Source organism: Bipolaris zeicola (assembly GCF_000523435.1).
Source record: "Bipolaris zeicola 26-R-13 unplaced genomic scaffold scaffold_215, whole genome shotgun sequence".
Classification (NCBI taxonomy): domain Eukaryota; kingdom Fungi; phylum Ascomycota; class Dothideomycetes; order Pleosporales; family Pleosporaceae; genus Bipolaris; species Bipolaris zeicola.
In genome coordinates, this window is record NW_006912264.1 from 22,014 (window position 1) to 41,544 (window position 19,531).

The window sequence follows — 19,531 nt, forward strand, 5'->3', positions numbered from 1 at the left end:
AAGAGCCAAGGCAGGCAGAACCGAGGCCAACCGTACACCATGTTTCAAAATCCATCTGCAGCTACCTGGACATATCATGGTGCTCGTGTGAACCCCGCAGTAGTGGAGGCATTTCATCGGACCCTACCTGACTACGCCGTCACTCCTCTGACTGCCCTCCCTGACTTGGCTCAGGAACTCGGTCTCGGACACGTCCTGTTGAAAGATGAATCACTGCGTTTGGGCCTACCAGCATTCAAGATTCTCGGTGCATCATGGGCAATTCACAATGCCATATCCGCCAGGTGTAGCCTTCCACCATCAGCCTCACTGGATGAGCTGGGAGACGCTTCACGGAAAGCAGGCATAGAATTGGTGACATGTACTGAAGGCAACTGGGGCAGAGCGGTTGCAAGAATGGCAAAGTACCTGCAGATCAAGGCCGTCATCTTTGTGCCCGACTTTATGGATGAGGCCACGCAGAGGAGAATTGCGAGTGAGGGGGCAAAAGTCATTGTCGTGGATGGTGACTATGATTACTCTGTTGCAAAGGCAAAGGAAGAAGCGGACAAGGGTGGCATGTTAATTATGGATGTGGCTTGGGAAGGTTATGAAGAGATTCCAGAGGTGTATCCCCACCCGTGCACATGACGCGAATCAAGAAGCTGACCTTGACTAGTGGGTCGTCGAGGGTTACATGACTATGCTCACAGAAACCGATAGGCAATTGGAGGAAATGGATCTGCCAGGTGCGACGCACGTATTTGCTGCTGTCGGGGTAGGGTCGTGGGCGCAGGCGGTTACGATGCATTACAAAGCCCAGACTCACCCTGCTACTGTCATCACGGTTGAACCGGAAGTCGCGGCGAGTCTCCAAGCTAGTCTTCAAGCCGGTGAAATCACGCCCATTTCTACCAGCCACACAATCATGAACGGCATGAACTGCGGGACAACATCAAAGACGGCATGGCAAATCCTGAAACATGGTGTCGATGCAAGTGTCACGGTATCCGACGTTGATGTGCATCACGATGTGCAATACCTGCACAGGCAGGGTGTGAAGAATGGACCGTGTGGGGCAGCCACAATGACTGCACTCAAGAAAGCATGCAGTATGCAAAAAGCCGGACTGGGTTTGGATGAAAAATCGGTAGTCGTCTTGTTCAGCACAGAAGGCGCAAGAGAATACACCATCCCAAGAGGCGCTTGATTCGGCGGCCAATCATAAGTCCAATCACGCTACCAATACATCAACCCAGTGTCTTGGACTTTTTCTCCTTTTGTCTCTCCATGACATTCAGCACATCATCAGCATTGTTCTTGTCACCTTTTCTCTTCTTGCCCCCACGCTTACGTTGCTTCCTTGGGCCTTTTGTGCCATCTTCGCCCTCGTCTTCGTCGCCCTCTGCACCGAGCCCTTTCCACTGACTAAATTTGACCTTTTCGCCTTCTCTCTCCATCTCTTCAGCATCATCGAAACGTGACGCGCCAAAGCCCATATCCATATCCTCCATGTCGCGGTCAGCCGCAGCTAGCTCGGCAGCGCGCTTTTTGAGACGTGCCTCCTTTGCTGCGGGATCGCTAGGATCTGACGATCCCAGGTTCTGCAGCAGCGTCGAGTTCTCGTCCAGGCTTCGCACCTTTGCAAGAGCAGCACGTACAGTTGCATCGGCAGCAGCGATATTGGAGCCTTGGCTGGCATCAGTACTGCGGGCCACTGACTTGAAGTAGTCTCGTTTCGAAGGCGCGCTAGACACGCCGTCTTTGAGCAATTCTTGGTTATTCGGTTCTGTTTCGCTAGAAGACACCTCGCCTTCTGATAACTGTCCGCCGTTTTCTGACTTTGGAACAGAAGATTGTGGGCCTAGTGTTGCTTCGTCGGACTCGTCCCCGTCATCCAAATCAGCCAGTGGGTTGTAATTGGAGCCAACTCCTTCAAATATGTCCTCGTCTTCTGACTCGTCTTTCTTGGGTACGGGGAGATTGTGCATGTTGATGGGCTTCCTTTCGTCGTCCAAATCATGGCGGACTTCAGGCATGGGTTGGGGTTCTGTTTTTTGCTTCTTGACCTTCCTTTTCTCTTTGCCGTCCGGGCCGGTGATGATGAGTACCTCGCGTCCCTTTTCGTCCGTCTCGATGCGTGATGTCTCGCCCTTTGCATTTATCTTGCGGAACCCAGGCCCTAGAGTAGGGAACTTTTTCTCGTGCTCGGCTGCCGCTGCCGCAGCAGCTTCCTCTCGCTGTCTCTTGAGTTCGTTTAGGATGTCGTTACGACTCCGCTTGACGCCCGCGACTGGAGGTGGCGAAGATATCTTTTCGCCCTTTTTCTCTACCCTTTCGCGCACAACAGGACCAATCTCGGCTTCGGCCAGCTCGTCGAAGGCGTCCTCGACATCTGGTGCCTCGTCGGCGTCTTCTTCTTCCTCTTCTTGTACTTTCTTGTCCTGACCTCCCAAGACGTCCTCGCCACGTCGCACTCTTTCGAGCAGTTTTCTGTCGAGGCCCTTGACCAGATGTGTAGTGCCAACATCGCCGCCGGTAATGTCCTGTACCAGCTTCTCAAACGTCTCGCGGTCGATTTGGCCAAGCTTCATGGACTCCTCGAGGTTCTTTATGCGTTTTGCGATGTCGTTGTCTTCATCGTCGACGCGCGTCTTGGTACGGTCCGTGTATCCTGCAGCCAGCTTGGTGCCCTTGGGCGCAGAAGATGCGGCCTTCTTCTGGGGGTTGTTTTTGGCGTTGCGCTCGGCGAGCTGGCGGGCGAAGTCGGCCTGCACCGAGCCTCTTCCAACCTGGCGACTGTGGGCGTGTCAGTGGGAATCGGGTATGCAGTTGCAAGGAAACACTGACGGCGTCATGGAGATGCTCGAGTGTTTGCGCGCACCCAGCACCGCCCTCGGCGTTGGCGCAGCTGGAGACTTTTGCTTGTCTCCATCTCGCGTCTTGGGGGTGTCGACAAGCAGCCGTCGGAACTGCGAGTTGTTCATGGTGAGTGCAGTCGAGGGCTTTGTAGGGCGTCGTGGATCGCAAAAGCGGTGCCAAGCCTATCCTACATGCTACTACTGTGTACGTACTAGTAAGTAATCATACGTGCATGGATGGCAGGTGCGGCCTGCAACTACACACTAGCCAGCCTCCCCTGGCGCGGGGAAGCTTGGGTCGCTTCCACACCACCGGCCTTGCCCCAAGCCAAGTATGTAGTGTACATTGTCACAGAGAGAGCACTGCGAGGCCACTCGTCCGTCACAGCACATGACTTGCCAGGAACCGGCGCATGTTTGCTTGTTGCGCAAATCCTTCCCCCGCACACGGGGCGTCATGGCCGTTGTTTTTGTTTGTACATACACACTAATACATGCATTCACCCATGAATAGTTACAGGTTTCCTCTTTCATGTCACTTCCCTTTTAGGACTGTTCGCTCCACACCACCCCGCCTCTCCGCCTAAATACTCTGGCCACCCGCTCCTCGCCTGCTCCTCGCCTGCTCCTCGACTAGTCCTTGGCCGCCTCAACTCCTCCTGCTTTGCTCAAGCTGCCGTCTCTCTCCATCCTCAGCATGTTCAAGCTCTTGGTCACTGTGGCGCTTGCCATTGGCGCTCTCTGCCAATACTCTCCTCCTGCCAACTCGACCTCGACTTTCACCAACCCCATCGTCGACACGGGTGCTGATCCGTAAGCTTGATTGCCACCGTCGCAGTGAGAATGCTAACCACCGTTAGTTGGATGTTCCGCCATGGTGACTTCTACTACATGACCTACACCAACAACGTCAACATAACCCTCTGGCGCAGCAAGTCGATAACAGACTGGAACGGCGCAGAGTCAAAGACCATCTTTCACCCGGAGCCCAACAAGCCCTACTCAACTGACCTGTGGGCTCCGGAAATCCACCAGATTGGCGGTGCTTGGTGGGTCATCTTCACTGCCGATCCCAATTACGACTCACCACCGCCTGAGGTCGAAATGTGGTGCGAATACAACTGTCCCGCCGTCAATCACCGCATGTTCGTCGTGGCTGGTGAAGGTCAAGACCCGTGGACTGCTACCTACCGGTACCATAGCCAACTCGAGACTTATGACCAGTTCGCTATAGACGGGACATACTTCCAGTACAAGAATCAGCTGTATCACATCTACTCCTGCTGGTACCGTAAGTACGATGGCTGGCCAGCCAACCTTTGCATCACCAAAATGTCAGATCCCTCTACAACGACCTCGCCCTTCTCAGAGCGCCAGGTCATCTCGGTGCCAGAGTATGCGTGGGAGAAGACGCCTTTTGGTCGCGCAAGCAACGATCGCCTCTCGTCTAACGAGGGTCCTCAACAGCTTACCAACCCTACCACGGGCCAAAACTTCCTCATTTACAGCGCCGCCCGCTCAGACAATCGCAACTATTGCCTTGGCCAGCTCGAGCTTGTTGGTGACGACCCAATGAATCCTAGTGACTGGCGGAAGCACCCGTATCCTGTCTTCTATCAGAACCCTAGCGAGTCTGCGTATGGTGTTGGCCATGCGTCCTTTACCACTTCTCCCGACAATACCGAGAGCTGGATCGTCTATCATGGAATGAAAGATCCGACCAACGGCTGGAGCGCCCGTACGATTCGCGCTCAAAAGTTTGACTGGAACGAGGACGGTACGCCCAAATTCCCAAAGCCAGGCTATGGGCCTTATCAGGTTCCTAGTGGTCAGTAAATCACGATTTTGGGCGACATCTTGATAGTACAGGGCTCGTTGACATGTGGTTTGTGTCCGTTACTCATGATCCGTTTCCAGATGTCTTATAGTATCGGTGTTTCCTATCCGGACTGATCTCTGCAAGGCGGATCATACACTTCTGTAACTGACAACCGATTCTGTGTCCTTTACTGGGGTCACATATAGACTATCAATGATATGAATAAGTCTCTACAACGTTGACCAGGCTACTATGCATATGATGCAAGTATTTCAAGATGGTAGACAGTTCAATGAGTGGTCATTTTGCTAGACAGCACTCTTTTCCTTGGCTGCTCGCCTGAGTCTGCTTTTCTCAATAGCCTCATCAACCTTTGTCCTTCTCCAACTACAGCTGTCGGCAAAGTCACATATTCTGCACTTGAAAGCCTCTTCTATTTCCACTCCTTTTGCCTCTCTCTGTCCCTTCCACCACGCCATTTCATCGCCGATGTACTTTTCAATAGTGTCAGTGTCATAAACCATGAGCTCTGATCCAATAACATGGCCATCCTTCGCATAGCGAAACTGTGCGCGAACAATGGACGATAGACTTGCAGGAGGAACTGCGGCCTGCATTTCGGTAACCAGCAGTGACCACAGAGAGAGGAGATTTGGATAATCGGGGGCCTGGTTGTGGGGGCCGATGCCGCCTACCGCTTGCATAAACGTATCGCTGAAGCTTTCGAGGGGTTGCAAATCGTAGCGTGAGAAGACGGTCTCTGCATCCACCGTATTCAACGACAATGACTCGAGCAGTTTACGATAGAGCATCAGCTGCATCCGTGTCGGACGCAACGAGGCCCCAGCAGGAAGCGAGTTTGCAGACCTCGTCTTAACATCAGTTATGTAGATCTGATGATCAGGCTGTGACATGCCTCTAGTAGAATCCTTGGCAAAGGTATCTGAGATTCTGAGCTGGCCCGAGGGTAGAGGAATAATGCCACCATTTTTCTCAGCGCGAGATTTCTCAAGTTGCTCTTCAAAAGCGGCATCAGGGCACTGGTAGGACAATTCATCGATGATGCCATTGACGACCTGACCTTCCAAAACCCCCCACACTTCCAACTCTCGGGTAAGCCCAGTCTCACTTAGACAGCGCAAGCCAGATATCGTGTTCCATATACGTAGGCCAAAGCGATCTTCCTTGGTTTCAACTTGCACGGGTACTGTGGTATGCACCTCGGCCTCGAGCTTCTCGTGGATCTTGGAGCCCGTGCGCATCGCCTGTGTTCTCGGTTTGCGCCCAAACTTGCTCAAAGTGTACAAGTATTGCAGTTCACACCATGCCGGAGAGACAAGGTCTGTTACTGACAAAGGCTTCTTAGGCTTGGTGCGAAATCGTTCGAGTGGCGAACCATTGTCGTGCTTGGTTTCTGCTGTGCTACGACGCGAGCGAGACGGTGATCGCCGAGGAGACAAGGCCGGTTGTTCGAAGGGAACTGGTGGCTGTTAGTCGTCAGTCGACATGGACACTTTGCAGCTGCGGCAATACTGGACTTACCACTCCATGCTCGCCGCGATCTCTCGTCGTACTCGACTTCCAACGTACACCGATCTCGTATGGGAGAGCTTTGTGGATTCCTCTGCTCATCAGCCAAGACAGCTCTCGTGCCTTGAGCGACACGCAGCACTGGTGGCTTGTGTATGTGCACGAAGCCCTCCACATCCCGCTCTTCATCCTCAATCTCGCCTTGTTCAAACTCTATACTGGGCAAGACTGCGCTTCTGTCGAGAGGAGCTGTGCCTCTTATCGTGGCAAAGACGCTTGCGAGTAAGATGTCGTCGTCGATATCGATGTCTGAGCCATAATCACTCAGTGTGGCGACAGATTCAATTTCAATATCCGAGCCATAGTCACCCACTTGGTTCGTTAGCTGCACATTCGGCGCTGTCATGATGCCATGATCCAGCCGCAGTGTGCTGGTGGTGCGTGTAGTTGCGGTGGCGGTGGGGCGCGCTCCAGGCTGGCGCGCTCTCGCGTCTGCCTATGCAGTACTCTCTACTCATGAGGTCATAGGCCTTTACGCACATGCAGCACAAGCCGGCTCCAAGTTGTAGTTGCCCATGATGTTCATGTATGTATAGAATCTGAGCTATTCAGCACAACAGGCTCTGTCTGTGTTATAGCTTGAGCCATTCATTTGCACGGATTACTGGCGCGATTGATCGTGTATAAGAAAAAGTTACATCACGCGCCGACGTGGCCCCCACATTGTGAAGTGCAAAACGTGGAACGAACGATGGAATTAGAAAGGAACAACCAAATACCCAGGGGAAACCCAAGTACTAGCCGGTGCACACTAGTCGCAGGGAACGCTACAAAGTCTTGCACTTGCGCCTTGCATGGCTTTGTTGGGTTCAATTCACTCGCCTCTATCTTTCAGCAGCGCATCAAGTCCCTCGTTGAAGTCTGGCATATCGTCTGCACGCTCATTTTTCCTAGACCACCTCACTATACCCTCGCCATCTATAGCAAAGTCACCAGCGGTCTGCCACCTGCTGCCACTCTCAGTCGGCCTGACTTTGATGCCTTGTTTATTGGCCAGTTTCAGAACGCTGGGCATGCTCGCCAGGACGTGCCAGACGCCCGACATACCCAAGCCCCACGCAGCGTACGTCTTACGCTCCGCATCAACAATGACATGGAGATTGGGTTGTTTATTTCGCGTAGGGTCGGGTAGCGAGGCAAGCCATTTGTCTGTAGATTCTTGGTCGCTGTGAGAAACAGCCACGAAATGAATATCTAGATGAGTAGGTGCAATGGCACGCAAGTCAAGGAAAGTCTTCTCGGCGACTGCAATGATTTTGTCAAGACTGTTTGGTCTAGAGAGGGGCTGAATGCCAAAAAAAAAGACTACTTACAAGGACAGCCGCAGTGTCTAAGGAAACTAATGATGGTTGGCTTGCCATTCTGTACAAATCCCTCTGATCTGGGCAATAAGGGGGCGTTTTGGCCGACAGCCGGTGCATCGGCCGTCTTCAGTGGAGGAGGCGACATCCATGATGATAATTCACGTTGCCAGGTCATTGCGAAATTCAATGTGTGTGGATCAAAGGCGCGACTGTAAAAAGTATATCGAGACACGAGAATCAGCGCGAGTGACTGCGGCCGCACCCACGGCTAAATGTCTCGCTAGTCATATACTCGACGTTGGATGTAGTGTGGGTAAGCAAGGCATGGTGGCAAAATGACGTTAATGGTAGGTTGGCACAGTACAAGTGGATCACAGGATTGGTAAGTATCAAAGTCACGTCGCAAGTAATGAAGAGCTTGAAGTGGAAATCTATTGATTTCGTGGGATATCGACCAGTGACCACTGATTAGCCTGGATATACTACATGCTCAGCACCGCTCGTGTGCACTCATAAAACCGAGTTGAAGACCGTGAACCATGAAAAAACCCAAACGCCTGTACTACCCGAACCAAAGACCCATCACCGACCCGAGGATGTTGTCATGTCGTGTTGAAGGTGAAAAGTTTAACCACGCTCACCGCGGAGGCGGCGGGCGAGCTGGATGTCCTTGCTCTGGATGGTGACACGCTTAGCGTGGATGGCGCACAGGTTGGTGTCCTCGAAGAGGGAGACGAGGTAGGCCTCGACGGACTCCTGGAGAGCACCGATGGCGGAGGACTGGAAGCGGAGATCGGACTTGAAGTCCTGGGCAATCTCACGGACAAGACGCTGGAAGGGCAGCTTGCGGATGAGGAGCTCAGTCGACTTCTGGTAGCGACGGATCTCACGGAGAGCGACGGTACCAGGCTTGTAGCGGTGAGGCTTCTTGACACCACCGGTAGACTACAGATGGTTAGAGTGGCGATGGAAGGCGAGGCAAGAAGGGACTTACTGGTGCGGATTTGCGGGCGGCCTTGGAGGCAAGCTGCTTACGAGGAGCCTTGCCACCAGTGGACTTGCGGGCAGTCTGCTTGGTGCGAGCCATGGTTGTTGTGGTGGTGGTGGATGGTGTTGAGGAAATGAGTTGTGTGGATGAGGCTGATGAGTGGAGCTGTGCAGTGGATGAGGGATGGAGACGGGTGGGCGGGCGCTGCTTATATGGTAATCGGGGGGGCGGGCAGTTGCCTGGAAAATCACTCTTTGTTGCGCGTGCAAAGCAGGCCCAGGAACACCAAAGGCCAAACTGCTGGCAATGCGCGCTGCAACAAAACTCCCAAGTGAGCGCGCTTGCGCCATTGGCTCGCTTGGCCGCGCGCCCGAAAGGGAAGGGGCACGGTCGTTGATCTGGAAAGCGCGCCCGTGCGTCACTCTGATCCGGCGTGGAAGGTGTGTGATCTGGCGCCCGCCGTGCACGCGCCCCCTCGCCCTCATAAACACCACTACGCCTGCCCAGTCTCCAGTCCAGCATCCAATCTCACCGCGTCTATCACTCAAACACGCTCCAATCCACTCTACACTCTCTCCCAACCAACAACCTCCCCCACACACATCCATCAACATGACTGGTCGTGAGTACTCCCATCTGCTGGCCTCCGCCTCGACGACGCGTCCAGTAGCGCGTCTACACCTTCCAACAGCACACTAACCCATCATGCAGGCGGCAAAGGTGGCAAGGGTCTCGGAAAGGGTGGTGCCAAGCGCCACCGCAAGATTCTTCGTGACAACATCCAGGGTATCACCAAGCCCGCTATCCGTCGTCTCGCTCGTCGTGGTGGTGTCAAGCGTATCTCAGCCAGTATGTGTCTCGCCGCTCCTTGGACCTGATCTGCCGCTAACCCTCTACAGTGATCTACGAGGAGACTCGCGGTGTTCTCAAGACCTTCCTCGAGGGTGTTATCCGTGACGCCGTCACCTACACTGAGCACGCCAAGCGCAAGACCGTCACTTCTCTCGACGTTGTCTACGCTCTCAAGCGACAAGGCCGCACCCTGTACGGTTTCGGTGGTTAGAGTGTTTTTCTTCACGGTTTTCATGTTACGACTTTTGCCGACTTGTTCAGTCCATGGTCGGCTTCGGTGCTCGGTGGGATGGTCATAGCCTTGTACAGTATACTAAGGCTCGGAGTTCACGGTTATATCAGTCGGTTTCTGCTTTGCATGGAATGATACCATAATACTTCAACTTCTCTCCTGTGCCTTGTGATGTCTAGTGTCCTCGTCTACATGTGTCTCGTGATTTGAACTCCGTCTGTACTGTGATCTCTATGTTTCTTTGCTGTCCGTTTCATCCCCTTGTATGTAACGTGCAACTGCTATGGTCTCGACCAGTGATACTACATCGATTTTGATCCCCTCCTTTAGGACGTCGTGATTATTCTATGCCTACTATACCATGCACTTTGATTGATACAAACTATCCGTCATTGTTAAACTACCACTGACCTGTAGATTCAATGATGGACCATGTGAAGCCGCTTGCATAGCCTCTGTTCTCTCGTCTCTCAATAATCTTACCGTTTGCTGCTCTCAGTCATGTCAATTTTGAATTACGCCGATGACGTCACTGTATGCACTCACGCAGTCGAACATCGTGATTATTGTGTTAATTTTGTTAAAAGCTATCGGATAATTTTCTTTCATATATCAGTATTCTAAATATTCATTTTGAACTCAATCGGACCTGTTGGTGGTGCATTATTAATTTTTGTAATGATTAACTGTTTCGACAAAAAGTAGAAAATGTTTTTTAGTAGCATCCAGCATAAATTTCAAATCACCACAACATCATCTGAGAAAATCACTGAAAAACTGACGCATTACGTATTGAACGCGTCTTGATACCAAACAATTCATTTTCTTGACATCCATCGTTATGTGTCGCGTCACACAAGCTGCTGTATACATGTGTTCACTTGTTGCGCCAAGCAACACCAGGGAAGAAAAAGTAGAACCTGAACACTACGCCACGTGCAATGTCATCCATTACGCGCACTCAAAAGCGGCCTGAACTACGCGTTCTAAACATCTTCATTATTTTATCTTTGTAGGTTGATTCAATGGACAAAAGTCGCGAAAATAAAACATCACTACGCGTCACAAGAGACTCGCACACATGTGATCCAGAGACATGTAAACATAACGCGTCACTACGCATATCTAACCCACCCATACTCTGACATGGGGAGAGAGCAAGGGACATCCGCCAGATTGGCATCTTCAATCCATGCCAATGGGGAGGGAGGAGCTCAGCCGCGTAGCCTTATAACCTTCTGTCACTGCGATACCCAGCTTTTCTGCCACCGTTATGAAGCCTCTATTGCCATCACCAAGACCCACCCACATATCCACCCAGTCGGCAGTGCGTGCTTTCTTAATCTCTTCGTCGCCCCAGTCCTCCTCACCAATGCGCTCAACATAGATGGTTTGCAGACCATTTTCTTTGGCGGCCTTGAGATCGTTCAAATGAGCAGCTACCATGACACACTCGGCAGGCGCGACGCCTAGTGCTTTGACCGCACCAAGGTAGACTTCGGGCGATGGCTTGTAGGTGCCGAACATCTCGGACGAGAAGAGGTGCGTAAAGGGTATGGCGGTGAAGGCGCGGAGATCGGAGAGGAGGCTGGGTAGTGACTTTAGCATCAGCCGGTCAACGCGCACGCCCCAACGTCGGCAAATCATGTTGGCCACAATCCATGCTCCTAGTTGAGAGCGCGTCCTCGTTTACCAATGCATGCATGAGAGTGCAGTGCATCTCGCATAGGAACGGAAGCTAGCTTACCTCATGTTACCGTTGGACAGTGTGCATGTTGCTATTTCCGTTTAGCGACGCGTTGCAACCAGGTGGCTAGCCTCGACCTACCAAACAGCTGGTTTAGCAGTTGAACGCCCAAAACAGAGTCGTCCCATGGCACCAAATGATGCCAACAAAGGCTCAGAGCGCGAATCTCATGCTCATCCCACAAGCCTTGGAGCTCCCATTTGGCTATGAGCTCCTTGAGTGACTTGAGGTGATGATCATCGACGGTCATCCAAGTGGACGAGTGATCCGCCGCGAGTTTCTGGGTGAAGACCTTGTAGCTGTCTCTCCACTCCTGCGCAAATCGTCCCCAATCTTCTTCCGTCATGGCAGAAGCTCGTAGTCGAAGCTGTGAAGCTAGCGATGCAGTGGCGGCATTGAGCGACTCGTGAGCCTTGTCACATAGGGCGCTAACGACGGACTTGCGCCAGTTGACGCAGGTACCAAAGACATCAAAAAGAAGGGCCCGAGGTGTCGGAGACAGAGCCATGGTGATACCTGTGATAAGCCTTGGAGCGACCTTGAGCAGTGGTGTTGACGAGTTGGGGGCTATCTGGTCTAGCCGCGGATATGATGGCTCCATGGTCGATTATATAGTAGTACGTCACCCGGACAATATTCGGAAATAGTCTAATGCCTGATGGGTTGGATGGCGAGCAGCGCGGATTGATGGCAGAATACAGTATGCTTGGGTGTAAGGAAATGTTCGCTTTGTCTTGCAACTTCCAATGTATTTGATCATGACCGTCGTGCCCTGCGTCTAATTGCCCACTCTCCTACACTTGTCCAGTGCTCGAACATGAGAGACGACAGCACGACCGTGGTTAGGACAGGGCGAACAGCAATCAGACACATTCGCTCTTGCCAAAAACGCACTCTGCGGCAATCATACTCAAACTTAGATAGACGGGTGCAGACGCGGAAGCCCGAGTGTGATCTCTGTGCATCTTCCTGGCTTTACATGTCTTCAGTGATACTGCATCCCAATCAAGTTAGTGCTTCCCCGCTACTACTTGGTGCTTTGCGGAGATCTGGGCATGCCCAAGCTGTTCGTTCCGAGGTATTACCCCCACGGCCCATTGGACCGATGCGTCATGACAAAAACGGAGCTCTTGCGCGATTTAGATGCTCTTCCATCCAAGGCCCCTATCGACTGCTAATGAAACCAGACCACATCCCGTTATCACAGTCTCATCTTGTGCAGCTCGCCTTCAAATCCGGACTCAAACCCAACCATGACGCCACATCAACACATCCAGGACCAAGTCTATGCAGCGTCAATCTCCAACCCTGAGGCATTCTGGAAGCGCCAGGCAGCCAATCTTTACTGGCACAGAGAGCCATCGCATGCATTCCGGAAAACGACAAAATATCTGAAGAAGAGCAACGTGTCGCACGAGCATTGGGAATGGTTTGCGGACGGCGAGATATCGACAACTTACAACTGCGTTGACCGTCACGTGGCCAACGGAAATGGAGACAACACTGCCATCTGCTGGGACAGTCCAGTAACGGGTCAAAAGGAGCAGTACACGTACAAGCAACTGCTGCAAGAAGTAGAGACCCTTGCAGGCGTACTGAGAGAGGAGGGAGTCAAACAAGGGGATGTCGTTCTCATCTACATGCCCATGGTGCCAGCTGCTCTGTTTGCCATGCTGGCTATTGCTCGCCTTGGAGCCATACATGCCGTCGTCTTTGGCGGCTTCAGCTCGGCGGCACTGGCACAGAGAATTGAAGCAAGTAGGCCCGTGGCAATCATGACAGCATCGTGCGGGATTGAAGGAACAAAGAAGCCGACTGGGTACAAGAGCATGATTGAGGGAGCGGTTGACAAGAGCAAATTCAAACCATGCAGAATCATTGTGTGGCAAAGAGAGCAGCTGAGATGGGACCCAATAGTCAAAGAAGACGGGCAGCGCAACTGGCAACGACTGGTCAAGAGTGCGAGAAATCGAGGGCTCAAGGCCGACGCTGTACCGGTCAAGAGTGGGGATGGAATCTACATCATTTACACGTCGGGAACGACTGGGCTGCCAAAGGGCGTGGTTCGGTCGGCAGGGGGGCATGCTGTGGGCCTCAACTTTTCCATCAAGTACCTCTTTGGCATCCATGGTGCAGGCGATGTCATGTTTACTGCCAGCGACATTGGATGGGTTGTTGGACATTCGTACATTGTCTACGCCCCGTTGCTAGCTGGCGCCACGACGATTTTATTCGAAGGCAAGCCAATCGGGACTCCAGACGCCAGTACATTTTGGCGTATTGTGGAGGAGTACAACGTCTCGACCATGTTCACTGCTCCAACAGCTCTGAGGGCGATACGGAGGGACGATGGCGAAAACCACTTCTTTGAAGCCAGGGGCAGAAGGGGTGCACTAAAGACACTTCGAGCCCTATTCCTGGCAGGGGAGAGAAGCGAGCCGAGTATTATCCGCATGTATCAGGAGTTGCTGACCAAGCATTGCGCTCCGGGCGCAGTGGTGGTAGATAACTGGTGGTCATCAGAGTCGGGTTCTCCCATTTCCGGGATTGCACTAAGTGCTTCGTCAGGACTGGACTTTTCTTGTCAAGAGCGTCCAAAGCCACTTGCAATCAAGCCAGGCTCGGCAGGCAAGGCTATGCCGGGATTTGATGTGCGTGTGGTGGATGATGATGGCAACGAGGTTGCGAGGGGCGAGATGGGCAATATTGTCATGGCGATACCGTTGGCTCCGACGGCGTTCACAACGCTGTGGGAAGACGAGGAACGCTTCTACAAAGGCTACTTGAAGAGGTTTAATGGCAAGTGGATTGATACGGGAGATGCGGGCATGATGGACGAGGAAGGGTATATTTCCATCATGGCACGCGCTGACGATGTGATCAATGTCGCGGCGCACCGGTTCAGCACGGGTAAGTTGAGTTTAGCATGCACTTATGGAGCGGCGTGTATATGCTAACAGCGATGATGAGGCGCCATTGAGCAAGCAATCACGTCTCATGGATGGATTGCCGAAGCAGCTGTGGTGGGAATTCCAGATGCCTTGAAGGGGCACTTGCCATTCGCCTTTGTTACGCTGTCTAGGCACGACCATCCGGAACCGGCAGTCATGGACGAGGGGCTGTTTGGTGAGGTTCAAGGGCTTGTACGGGAGCAGATAGGTGCCATTGCTAGCCTGGGAGGCATCATTCAGGGAAAGGGCATGATACCCAAGACGAGGAGCGGCAAGACGCTGCGGCGAGTGTTGCGGGAGCTGCTCGAGAACGCGACGCATGGCGAGTTTGACAAGGAAGTGCAGGTACCCAGCACGATTGAGGACAGCGAGGCGGTCCATGTAGCGAGGGAGAAGATTCGTGAATACTTTGAGCGAAGAGGTAAAGGACTGCACCGAGCAACAGAAAGGCGTGCAAAGCTGTGAATCGTCGTACTACTAGATAGTCTCTATTGTCTACTACTTGGTAGCAAGTATGAAATTGGGATGGGGTGGGGCGAGGGCAGGCCGGGGTAGCCAAGGAAGGATGATTTCGGCACAGTTGCTTGCTGCGTGGTGCGAGTGTTTTGGCATGACATGACAGGGCGTCGCCACAGGGCAGCAGCTCGCAGAGGCAGTCGGGCTAGGGCGGGGGGGTTTGAGCTAAGCGGGCCATGTGCGGGCCAGTATGATTGTGCGTGTGCGTGTGCTTGGGCATTGGTTGGCCGTGTGGATGAGGAGGATGACGATGGCGTGGGATGGAGCATAAGTAATGTAGAGTAAGAGAGCATGGAGCTCAACGGCGCCGGGATTGCAGCGGGCCGCTCCCCGGAAAGTCGACGAGAGGACAAAGCAGTGGTTCTCGATGGGTGAGTGATGTGTACTTGGCTGTGACGGTCAGCCAGCCAGTGGAGCTGGTAGGACTAACTAAGTAAGTACTTAGTGTGTAGGAGTAGTGTAGTGGGTAGAGAGAGAGAGAGCGGCCGAGCGATGGGCCGGGGGGGTAGGGGGGGCCCAGCGACACACGTGCTTGCAGGAGGCTGCGGGCGATAGTGAGTGGATGGGGAGGGCGGATGGTGGAGGCGGTGGAGTGGTGGGATTTGGGGTAAGCAGCAGGGCGCAGCGGGCCAATGAGGCGGGCCGGAGCCCGGCCGGCGGCAGGCCGGAAGCAGGCGTGTTGGAGGCGATAGGGACACGCACACGCAGCACCAATCCGCCCGCGCGTCGTGGACCTTCTTCCTCCCTGCGCCTGTCGACTCAAGACTCGACGCTGATGGCCCCCCCCGGCTCGGCTACAAGCTGTCGCGGCTCAGCCTCCTGTTCCCCGACCGTGTGCGTGTGCGTGAGAGCACCCCGACTGACTGAAACCTCTGCTGGGAATGGGAATGGGAATGCGCGAGCCATGGGGGGTGCGAGGCGAGCGGAGGGGGACGGGAGGGGGGGATCGAGGGCCATTCACGGCCATGACAGCACTGCCTATGTGAATCCACAGCCATGGATGCATCCAGCCATGCATCCACATGCCACAAGTACATGTGCATACACTCTACTTACTTAGCCAGACACATTGGGAGCGCCAAGGGGCGTCCCGGGCGACGGCTATTTGGACTGCAGTGAAGCGGACTTACCACGGCTCCTGCCGTCGAATCACAGCGACACCAGGCCGTCTCAGAGCAGAGGGCAGCGAGGGCCGCATCCAGGTAGGTACATAGTTGCGCTGCATCTCTCCGCGGCACGCACCCGTAGTGCCGAGCACTCGCGTTAGCAGGCGTGCTAATATGGCGTTTGGCGAGGGTGGACACAACGGGCAGAGCGCAGTGCGTTGTTTCCAGCACCATGGGCCACGGCATCGGCGTATAACCCACCAGGCCATGGCCCAAGTCCATAAGTATATTGGCACTCGGAGCATGCAAGCCATGTACAGTTATATATATAGAGTGTATATATAACCATTGTGTCTATATATACATGAGGACATGTAAAAACTTGGACAAGGTTAGTTGGACACATGTAGGCATGTAGTGAGTACATGTACATAGATGTACATGTAGCAACGGCGGTGCTGCTTGTCGACAGAGCGACCTGGACACGACTAGGCGCACGCTGAGGTCGGAAAGCCCGAGGGAAGGGAGCCAACCTCAAAAACCCCGGCTGCCCATGTTGACCTAATCGCGCGTTTCTTTTGACCTCGCCCATTCCTCCTGCCATCTTGACTGCCTGTCCTGCCCTCGCCCGCCGTGAGTTTCGATGCCCGCAGGTCCTGCCCGACGTGGTTGTTGTTGTTTTTATTATTATTATTGTTATTGTTGTTGTTGTTGTTATTGTTGTGGTGGTGGAGGTGGTTGATAGGTGATTTGCGCACAGGCTGAGCCAGCGCCCGCCCGGCCGGAGCAGCGCTCTCTTCACGTGGGCACACGAGCCACTGCAGCCAGAGAACCCTGACCAAGACTGCCACGGCTCGCCCAACATCTCCCTTGATCTCGACCCTGTCCGTCCGTCATTCTGTCTGTCTGTCTGTCTGTCTGCCTGTCCGTCCGTCTACCCATCCACCCCATCCCACCTACTCACCCTCACCCATCCGCCCATCTTTCCCTGCCTGCACCCCGTCCGCCTCGCTGCTGGTGCTGGTGCTGGTGCTGGTACTCCCGCTCTCGCTCTCGCTCTCGCTGTCGCTGTTGCTGTCGCTGCTGGTGCTGCCGCTGCCGCCGTTGCTGCTGTTGCTGCCACCGCCCTCTTGTCGCCCTCGCCTCGCTGCGCCGCGCCGCGCCTCGCCTCGCCTCGCTTCACTTAACCTCTTCTCTCCTCACCTTCGCCTGTCCAAGCTGCCTCAGGCCCATCACCTCCCTCCCCGCTCGCTTCTGCCGCCGCCGTTTCCGCATCCACCCTGCGGCACACGCCACGCTTCCGCCTCGTAATCTGCCTGTGCAACCATTGTCCTCACCACTCCCTCTTCGATCCTCAACTGCCTCCCCCAGCCCGTCGACACGCGCACCTGTCCTGCTGTGCGAGTGTCGACCGCCGTCGGACACAACCACAACCCCCGACCACGCTCATCCTACCTGCGCCGCCCCCTTGGTCTCGCGCGCCCGTTTGGACTCTCGCTTCCTCCCTGTCTCTCCCCGTCTCTCTCCTCCCCCCTCCTCGCCCCCTTCTCCGTGGCATCGCAACCTAAGCTGAGCCTACCGGTCGGCTACAAAACCACTACTTTCATCTACGAGCCTTTGTGAAGAAAAAAGGATAAAACCCAAAAAATTCTCGGGACTCGCACCTTGCCCTACCCGCTGTCCTATACAATCTGATCTTTGCCTTACCCGTGGCATCGGCGCATACCACCTACTACCACTACATCTACTCCACTACCGCCACCATGGCAGGGAAAATGACTTTGTACAAATTGGTGGTGCTGGGCGATGGAGGTGTTGGAAAGACCGCCCTGACTATACAGGTACCTTGATTCCCCTCCCCTTGTCCTTCCACTCTGCCTCTGACAAAGCTGACATTTGCTAGTTGTGCTTGAACCACTTTGTTGAGACATACGATCCTACCATCGAGGACTCGTATCGAAAGCAGGTGCAGATTGACGGTCAGTCGTGCATGCTCGAGGTGCTCGATACCGCCGGCCAAGAAGAGTACATTGCCCTACGAGACCAATGGATACGCGACGGCGAGGGCTTTGTGCTCGTCTACAGCATCTCATCGCGCTCCTCTTTTGCCCGCATACAACGCTTCCACAGCCAAATACAACGCGTCAAGGAATCCTCCATGGCTGGCTCACCCACTTACCCCGGCTCGCCAATGACTGCATCTGCCCCCATGTTTGGCCAGGCCCCCGTCATGCTCGTTGGCAACAAGTGCGACCGCGTCACCGAACGCGAAGTGTCGACCCAAGAGGGACAAGCTCTCGCAAAAGACCTCGGTTGTGACTTTGTCGAGGCCTCTGCCAAGAATTGCGTCAATGTCGAAAAGGCCTTTTTTGATGTAGTCAGACAGCTCCGACGACAACGACACCAGGGCACTGGCCGCTCCCCAACCGACCGAAAAGAACCTCGGGCGCGCCCCGGTTACTCCGAGAAGGATCGCTCACGAGGCGGAGGCGATCGACGCACACGCGGCACTGGCATGACTGGAAGCAACAAGCGCGGCAAGGACAAACCCAAATGCGTCATCTTGTGAGGTGCCACGTTTGTTTCTTCACCCTCTAGCCCACGATACATCTTCCGATATATATTTGGATTTACAGCACAATAACCGGCTGCTACTTGTTCCACATCATCAGCCGCCATCACTGATAGAAAGCACTCAATAAGGCGTCGGCATATGAGCGGCGTTTGCATCGATGGTCTTGCTTTGGTTTTGCATGAGACCCATGGAGTATCTGGAGTACTATGAACATTAGCCTATTCTTATTTCCTTAACGACCAAAGTCCGCGCAGCACTGACATCTTGCACGACACTGTACGGCTGATTTGATTAGTGGGTTGCCTGTGGGCGTGTTGCAAGCATACACTTGTCGACAAACCCCAAAGACGATACTGTGGTAGCATGTGAGTTTTTTTGTTAGCGGATGGCATCGGGAAGTCTCAAAATCTGGAAACGGACGGAAAAAGTCATCGGTTCAGTTTGGGTACATTCTTCTAACGCCCGAGATACCTTTTTGAATTCAACGTCAATGTTTGTTCTAATATACACATGTCTCAATCTATAAGTGCATTATCTACCACTACGATCCTACGTCTTCTCTCTCTCTCTCTCAATCTACTCTTAAACTATCCTTCTTCTCTCTTCTATAATTACTCTAAACCTACTTCTCTACCTAAGCTTCTATAATACTTAAAGACTAACGTGTTTCACCACCGAGTCGTCAACCCCACCGAGTCGTCAGCTCCACCACCACACCCCACCTTTGCAATAATATTACGCAACACTACCATGATTTTTCTTATTAAGTAGAACAAGACATCATTCTTTAAACGCGTCGCTATCTTCTATCTTCTCTAATTCTATTTAGCACGTATAGGAATTATGTCTAATTTAGCTATAACGTACCTCACGGGTTCGTGTCACACACGGGTTCGTGTCACAGTTTTGCCAAGCCCCCACCAAAACCACTACTACCTACCAATGTTACAACAACTACAGCACTTACAATCTTCTCGTGAACGTCAAATACAGCTTGCGCTTCAAGCTCTT

General features: G+C 53.4%; 11 protein-coding genes across 11 annotated transcripts; 6 read left to right on the top strand and 5 right to left on the bottom strand.

Annotated features, from left to right (window-relative positions):
• Positions 1-39: 39 nt before the first annotated feature.
• Positions 40-1,189, top strand: COCCADRAFT_8419 (uncharacterized protein; the record flags this gene model as incomplete). The annotated part of the gene is made up of 2 exons (XM_007718141.1): positions 40-606; positions 659-1,189. The coding sequence occupies 2 exons, from the start codon at positions 40-42 to the stop codon at positions 1,187-1,189; spliced, it is 1,098 nt and encodes a 365-aa protein (XP_007716331.1).
• Positions 1,190-1,229: 40 nt separating this feature from the next.
• COCCADRAFT_40254 (uncharacterized protein) lies at positions 1,230-2,966 on the bottom strand (the record flags this gene model as incomplete). Its single annotated transcript, XM_007718150.1, has 2 exons — positions 1,230-2,778; positions 2,830-2,966. The coding sequence occupies 2 exons, from the start codon at positions 2,964-2,966 to the stop codon at positions 1,230-1,232; spliced, it is 1,686 nt and encodes a 561-aa protein (XP_007716340.1).
• Positions 2,967-3,537: 571 nt separating this feature from the next.
• COCCADRAFT_106768 (glycoside hydrolase family 43 protein) lies at positions 3,538-4,676 on the top strand (the record flags this gene model as incomplete). The annotated part of the gene is made up of 2 exons (XM_007718151.1): positions 3,538-3,653; positions 3,701-4,676. The coding sequence occupies 2 exons, from the start codon at positions 3,538-3,540 to the stop codon at positions 4,674-4,676; spliced, it is 1,092 nt and encodes a 363-aa protein (XP_007716341.1).
• Positions 4,677-4,967: 291 nt separating this feature from the next.
• Positions 4,968-6,595, bottom strand: COCCADRAFT_106769 (uncharacterized protein; the record flags this gene model as incomplete). The annotated part of the gene is made up of 2 exons (XM_007718152.1): positions 4,968-6,139; positions 6,202-6,595. 2 exons carry the CDS (start codon positions 6,593-6,595, stop codon positions 4,968-4,970), a joined length of 1,566 nt encoding a protein of 521 aa, XP_007716342.1.
• A 468-nt stretch (positions 6,596-7,063) lies between these two features.
• On the bottom strand, positions 7,064-7,728 carry COCCADRAFT_106727 (uncharacterized protein; the record flags this gene model as incomplete). The annotated part of the gene is made up of 2 exons (XM_007718153.1): positions 7,064-7,494; positions 7,563-7,728. 2 exons carry the CDS (start codon positions 7,726-7,728, stop codon positions 7,064-7,066), a joined length of 597 nt encoding a protein of 198 aa, XP_007716343.1.
• A 452-nt stretch (positions 7,729-8,180) lies between these two features.
• COCCADRAFT_40258 (uncharacterized protein) lies at positions 8,181-8,640 on the bottom strand (the record flags this gene model as incomplete). Its single annotated transcript, XM_007718154.1, has 2 exons — positions 8,181-8,498; positions 8,548-8,640. 2 exons carry the CDS (start codon positions 8,638-8,640, stop codon positions 8,181-8,183), a joined length of 411 nt encoding a protein of 136 aa, XP_007716344.1.
• A 644-nt stretch (positions 8,641-9,284) lies between these two features.
• On the top strand, positions 9,285-9,604 carry COCCADRAFT_106720 (uncharacterized protein; the record flags this gene model as incomplete). The annotated part of the gene is made up of 2 exons (XM_007718155.1): positions 9,285-9,390; positions 9,441-9,604. Coding segments are annotated over 2 exons (270 nt in total), but the record flags the coding sequence as incomplete, so codon positions are not given.
• Positions 9,605-10,810: 1,206 nt separating this feature from the next.
• On the bottom strand, positions 10,811-11,880 carry COCCADRAFT_29558 (uncharacterized protein; the record flags this gene model as incomplete). Its single annotated transcript, XM_007718156.1, has 3 exons — positions 10,811-11,213; positions 11,373-11,403; positions 11,454-11,880. 3 exons carry the CDS (start codon positions 11,878-11,880, stop codon positions 10,811-10,813), a joined length of 861 nt encoding a protein of 286 aa, XP_007716346.1.
• Positions 11,881-12,625: 745 nt separating this feature from the next.
• COCCADRAFT_8427 (uncharacterized protein) lies at positions 12,626-14,788 on the top strand (the record flags this gene model as incomplete). Its single annotated transcript, XM_007718142.1, has 2 exons — positions 12,626-14,282; positions 14,343-14,788. The coding sequence occupies 2 exons, from the start codon at positions 12,626-12,628 to the stop codon at positions 14,786-14,788; spliced, it is 2,103 nt and encodes a 700-aa protein (XP_007716332.1).
• Positions 14,789-15,130: 342 nt separating this feature from the next.
• On the top strand, positions 15,131-17,132 carry COCCADRAFT_8428 (uncharacterized protein; the record flags this gene model as incomplete). The annotated part of the gene is made up of 2 exons (XM_007718143.1): positions 15,131-15,210; positions 16,706-17,132. 2 exons carry the CDS (start codon positions 15,131-15,133, stop codon positions 17,130-17,132), a joined length of 507 nt encoding a protein of 168 aa, XP_007716333.1.
• Positions 17,133-17,708: 576 nt separating this feature from the next.
• Positions 17,709-18,514, top strand: COCCADRAFT_29560 (uncharacterized protein; the record flags this gene model as incomplete). The annotated part of the gene is made up of 2 exons (XM_007718157.1): positions 17,709-17,786; positions 17,849-18,514. 2 exons carry the CDS (start codon positions 17,709-17,711, stop codon positions 18,512-18,514), a joined length of 744 nt encoding a protein of 247 aa, XP_007716347.1.
• Between the last annotated feature and the right edge of the window lie 1,017 nt (positions 18,515-19,531).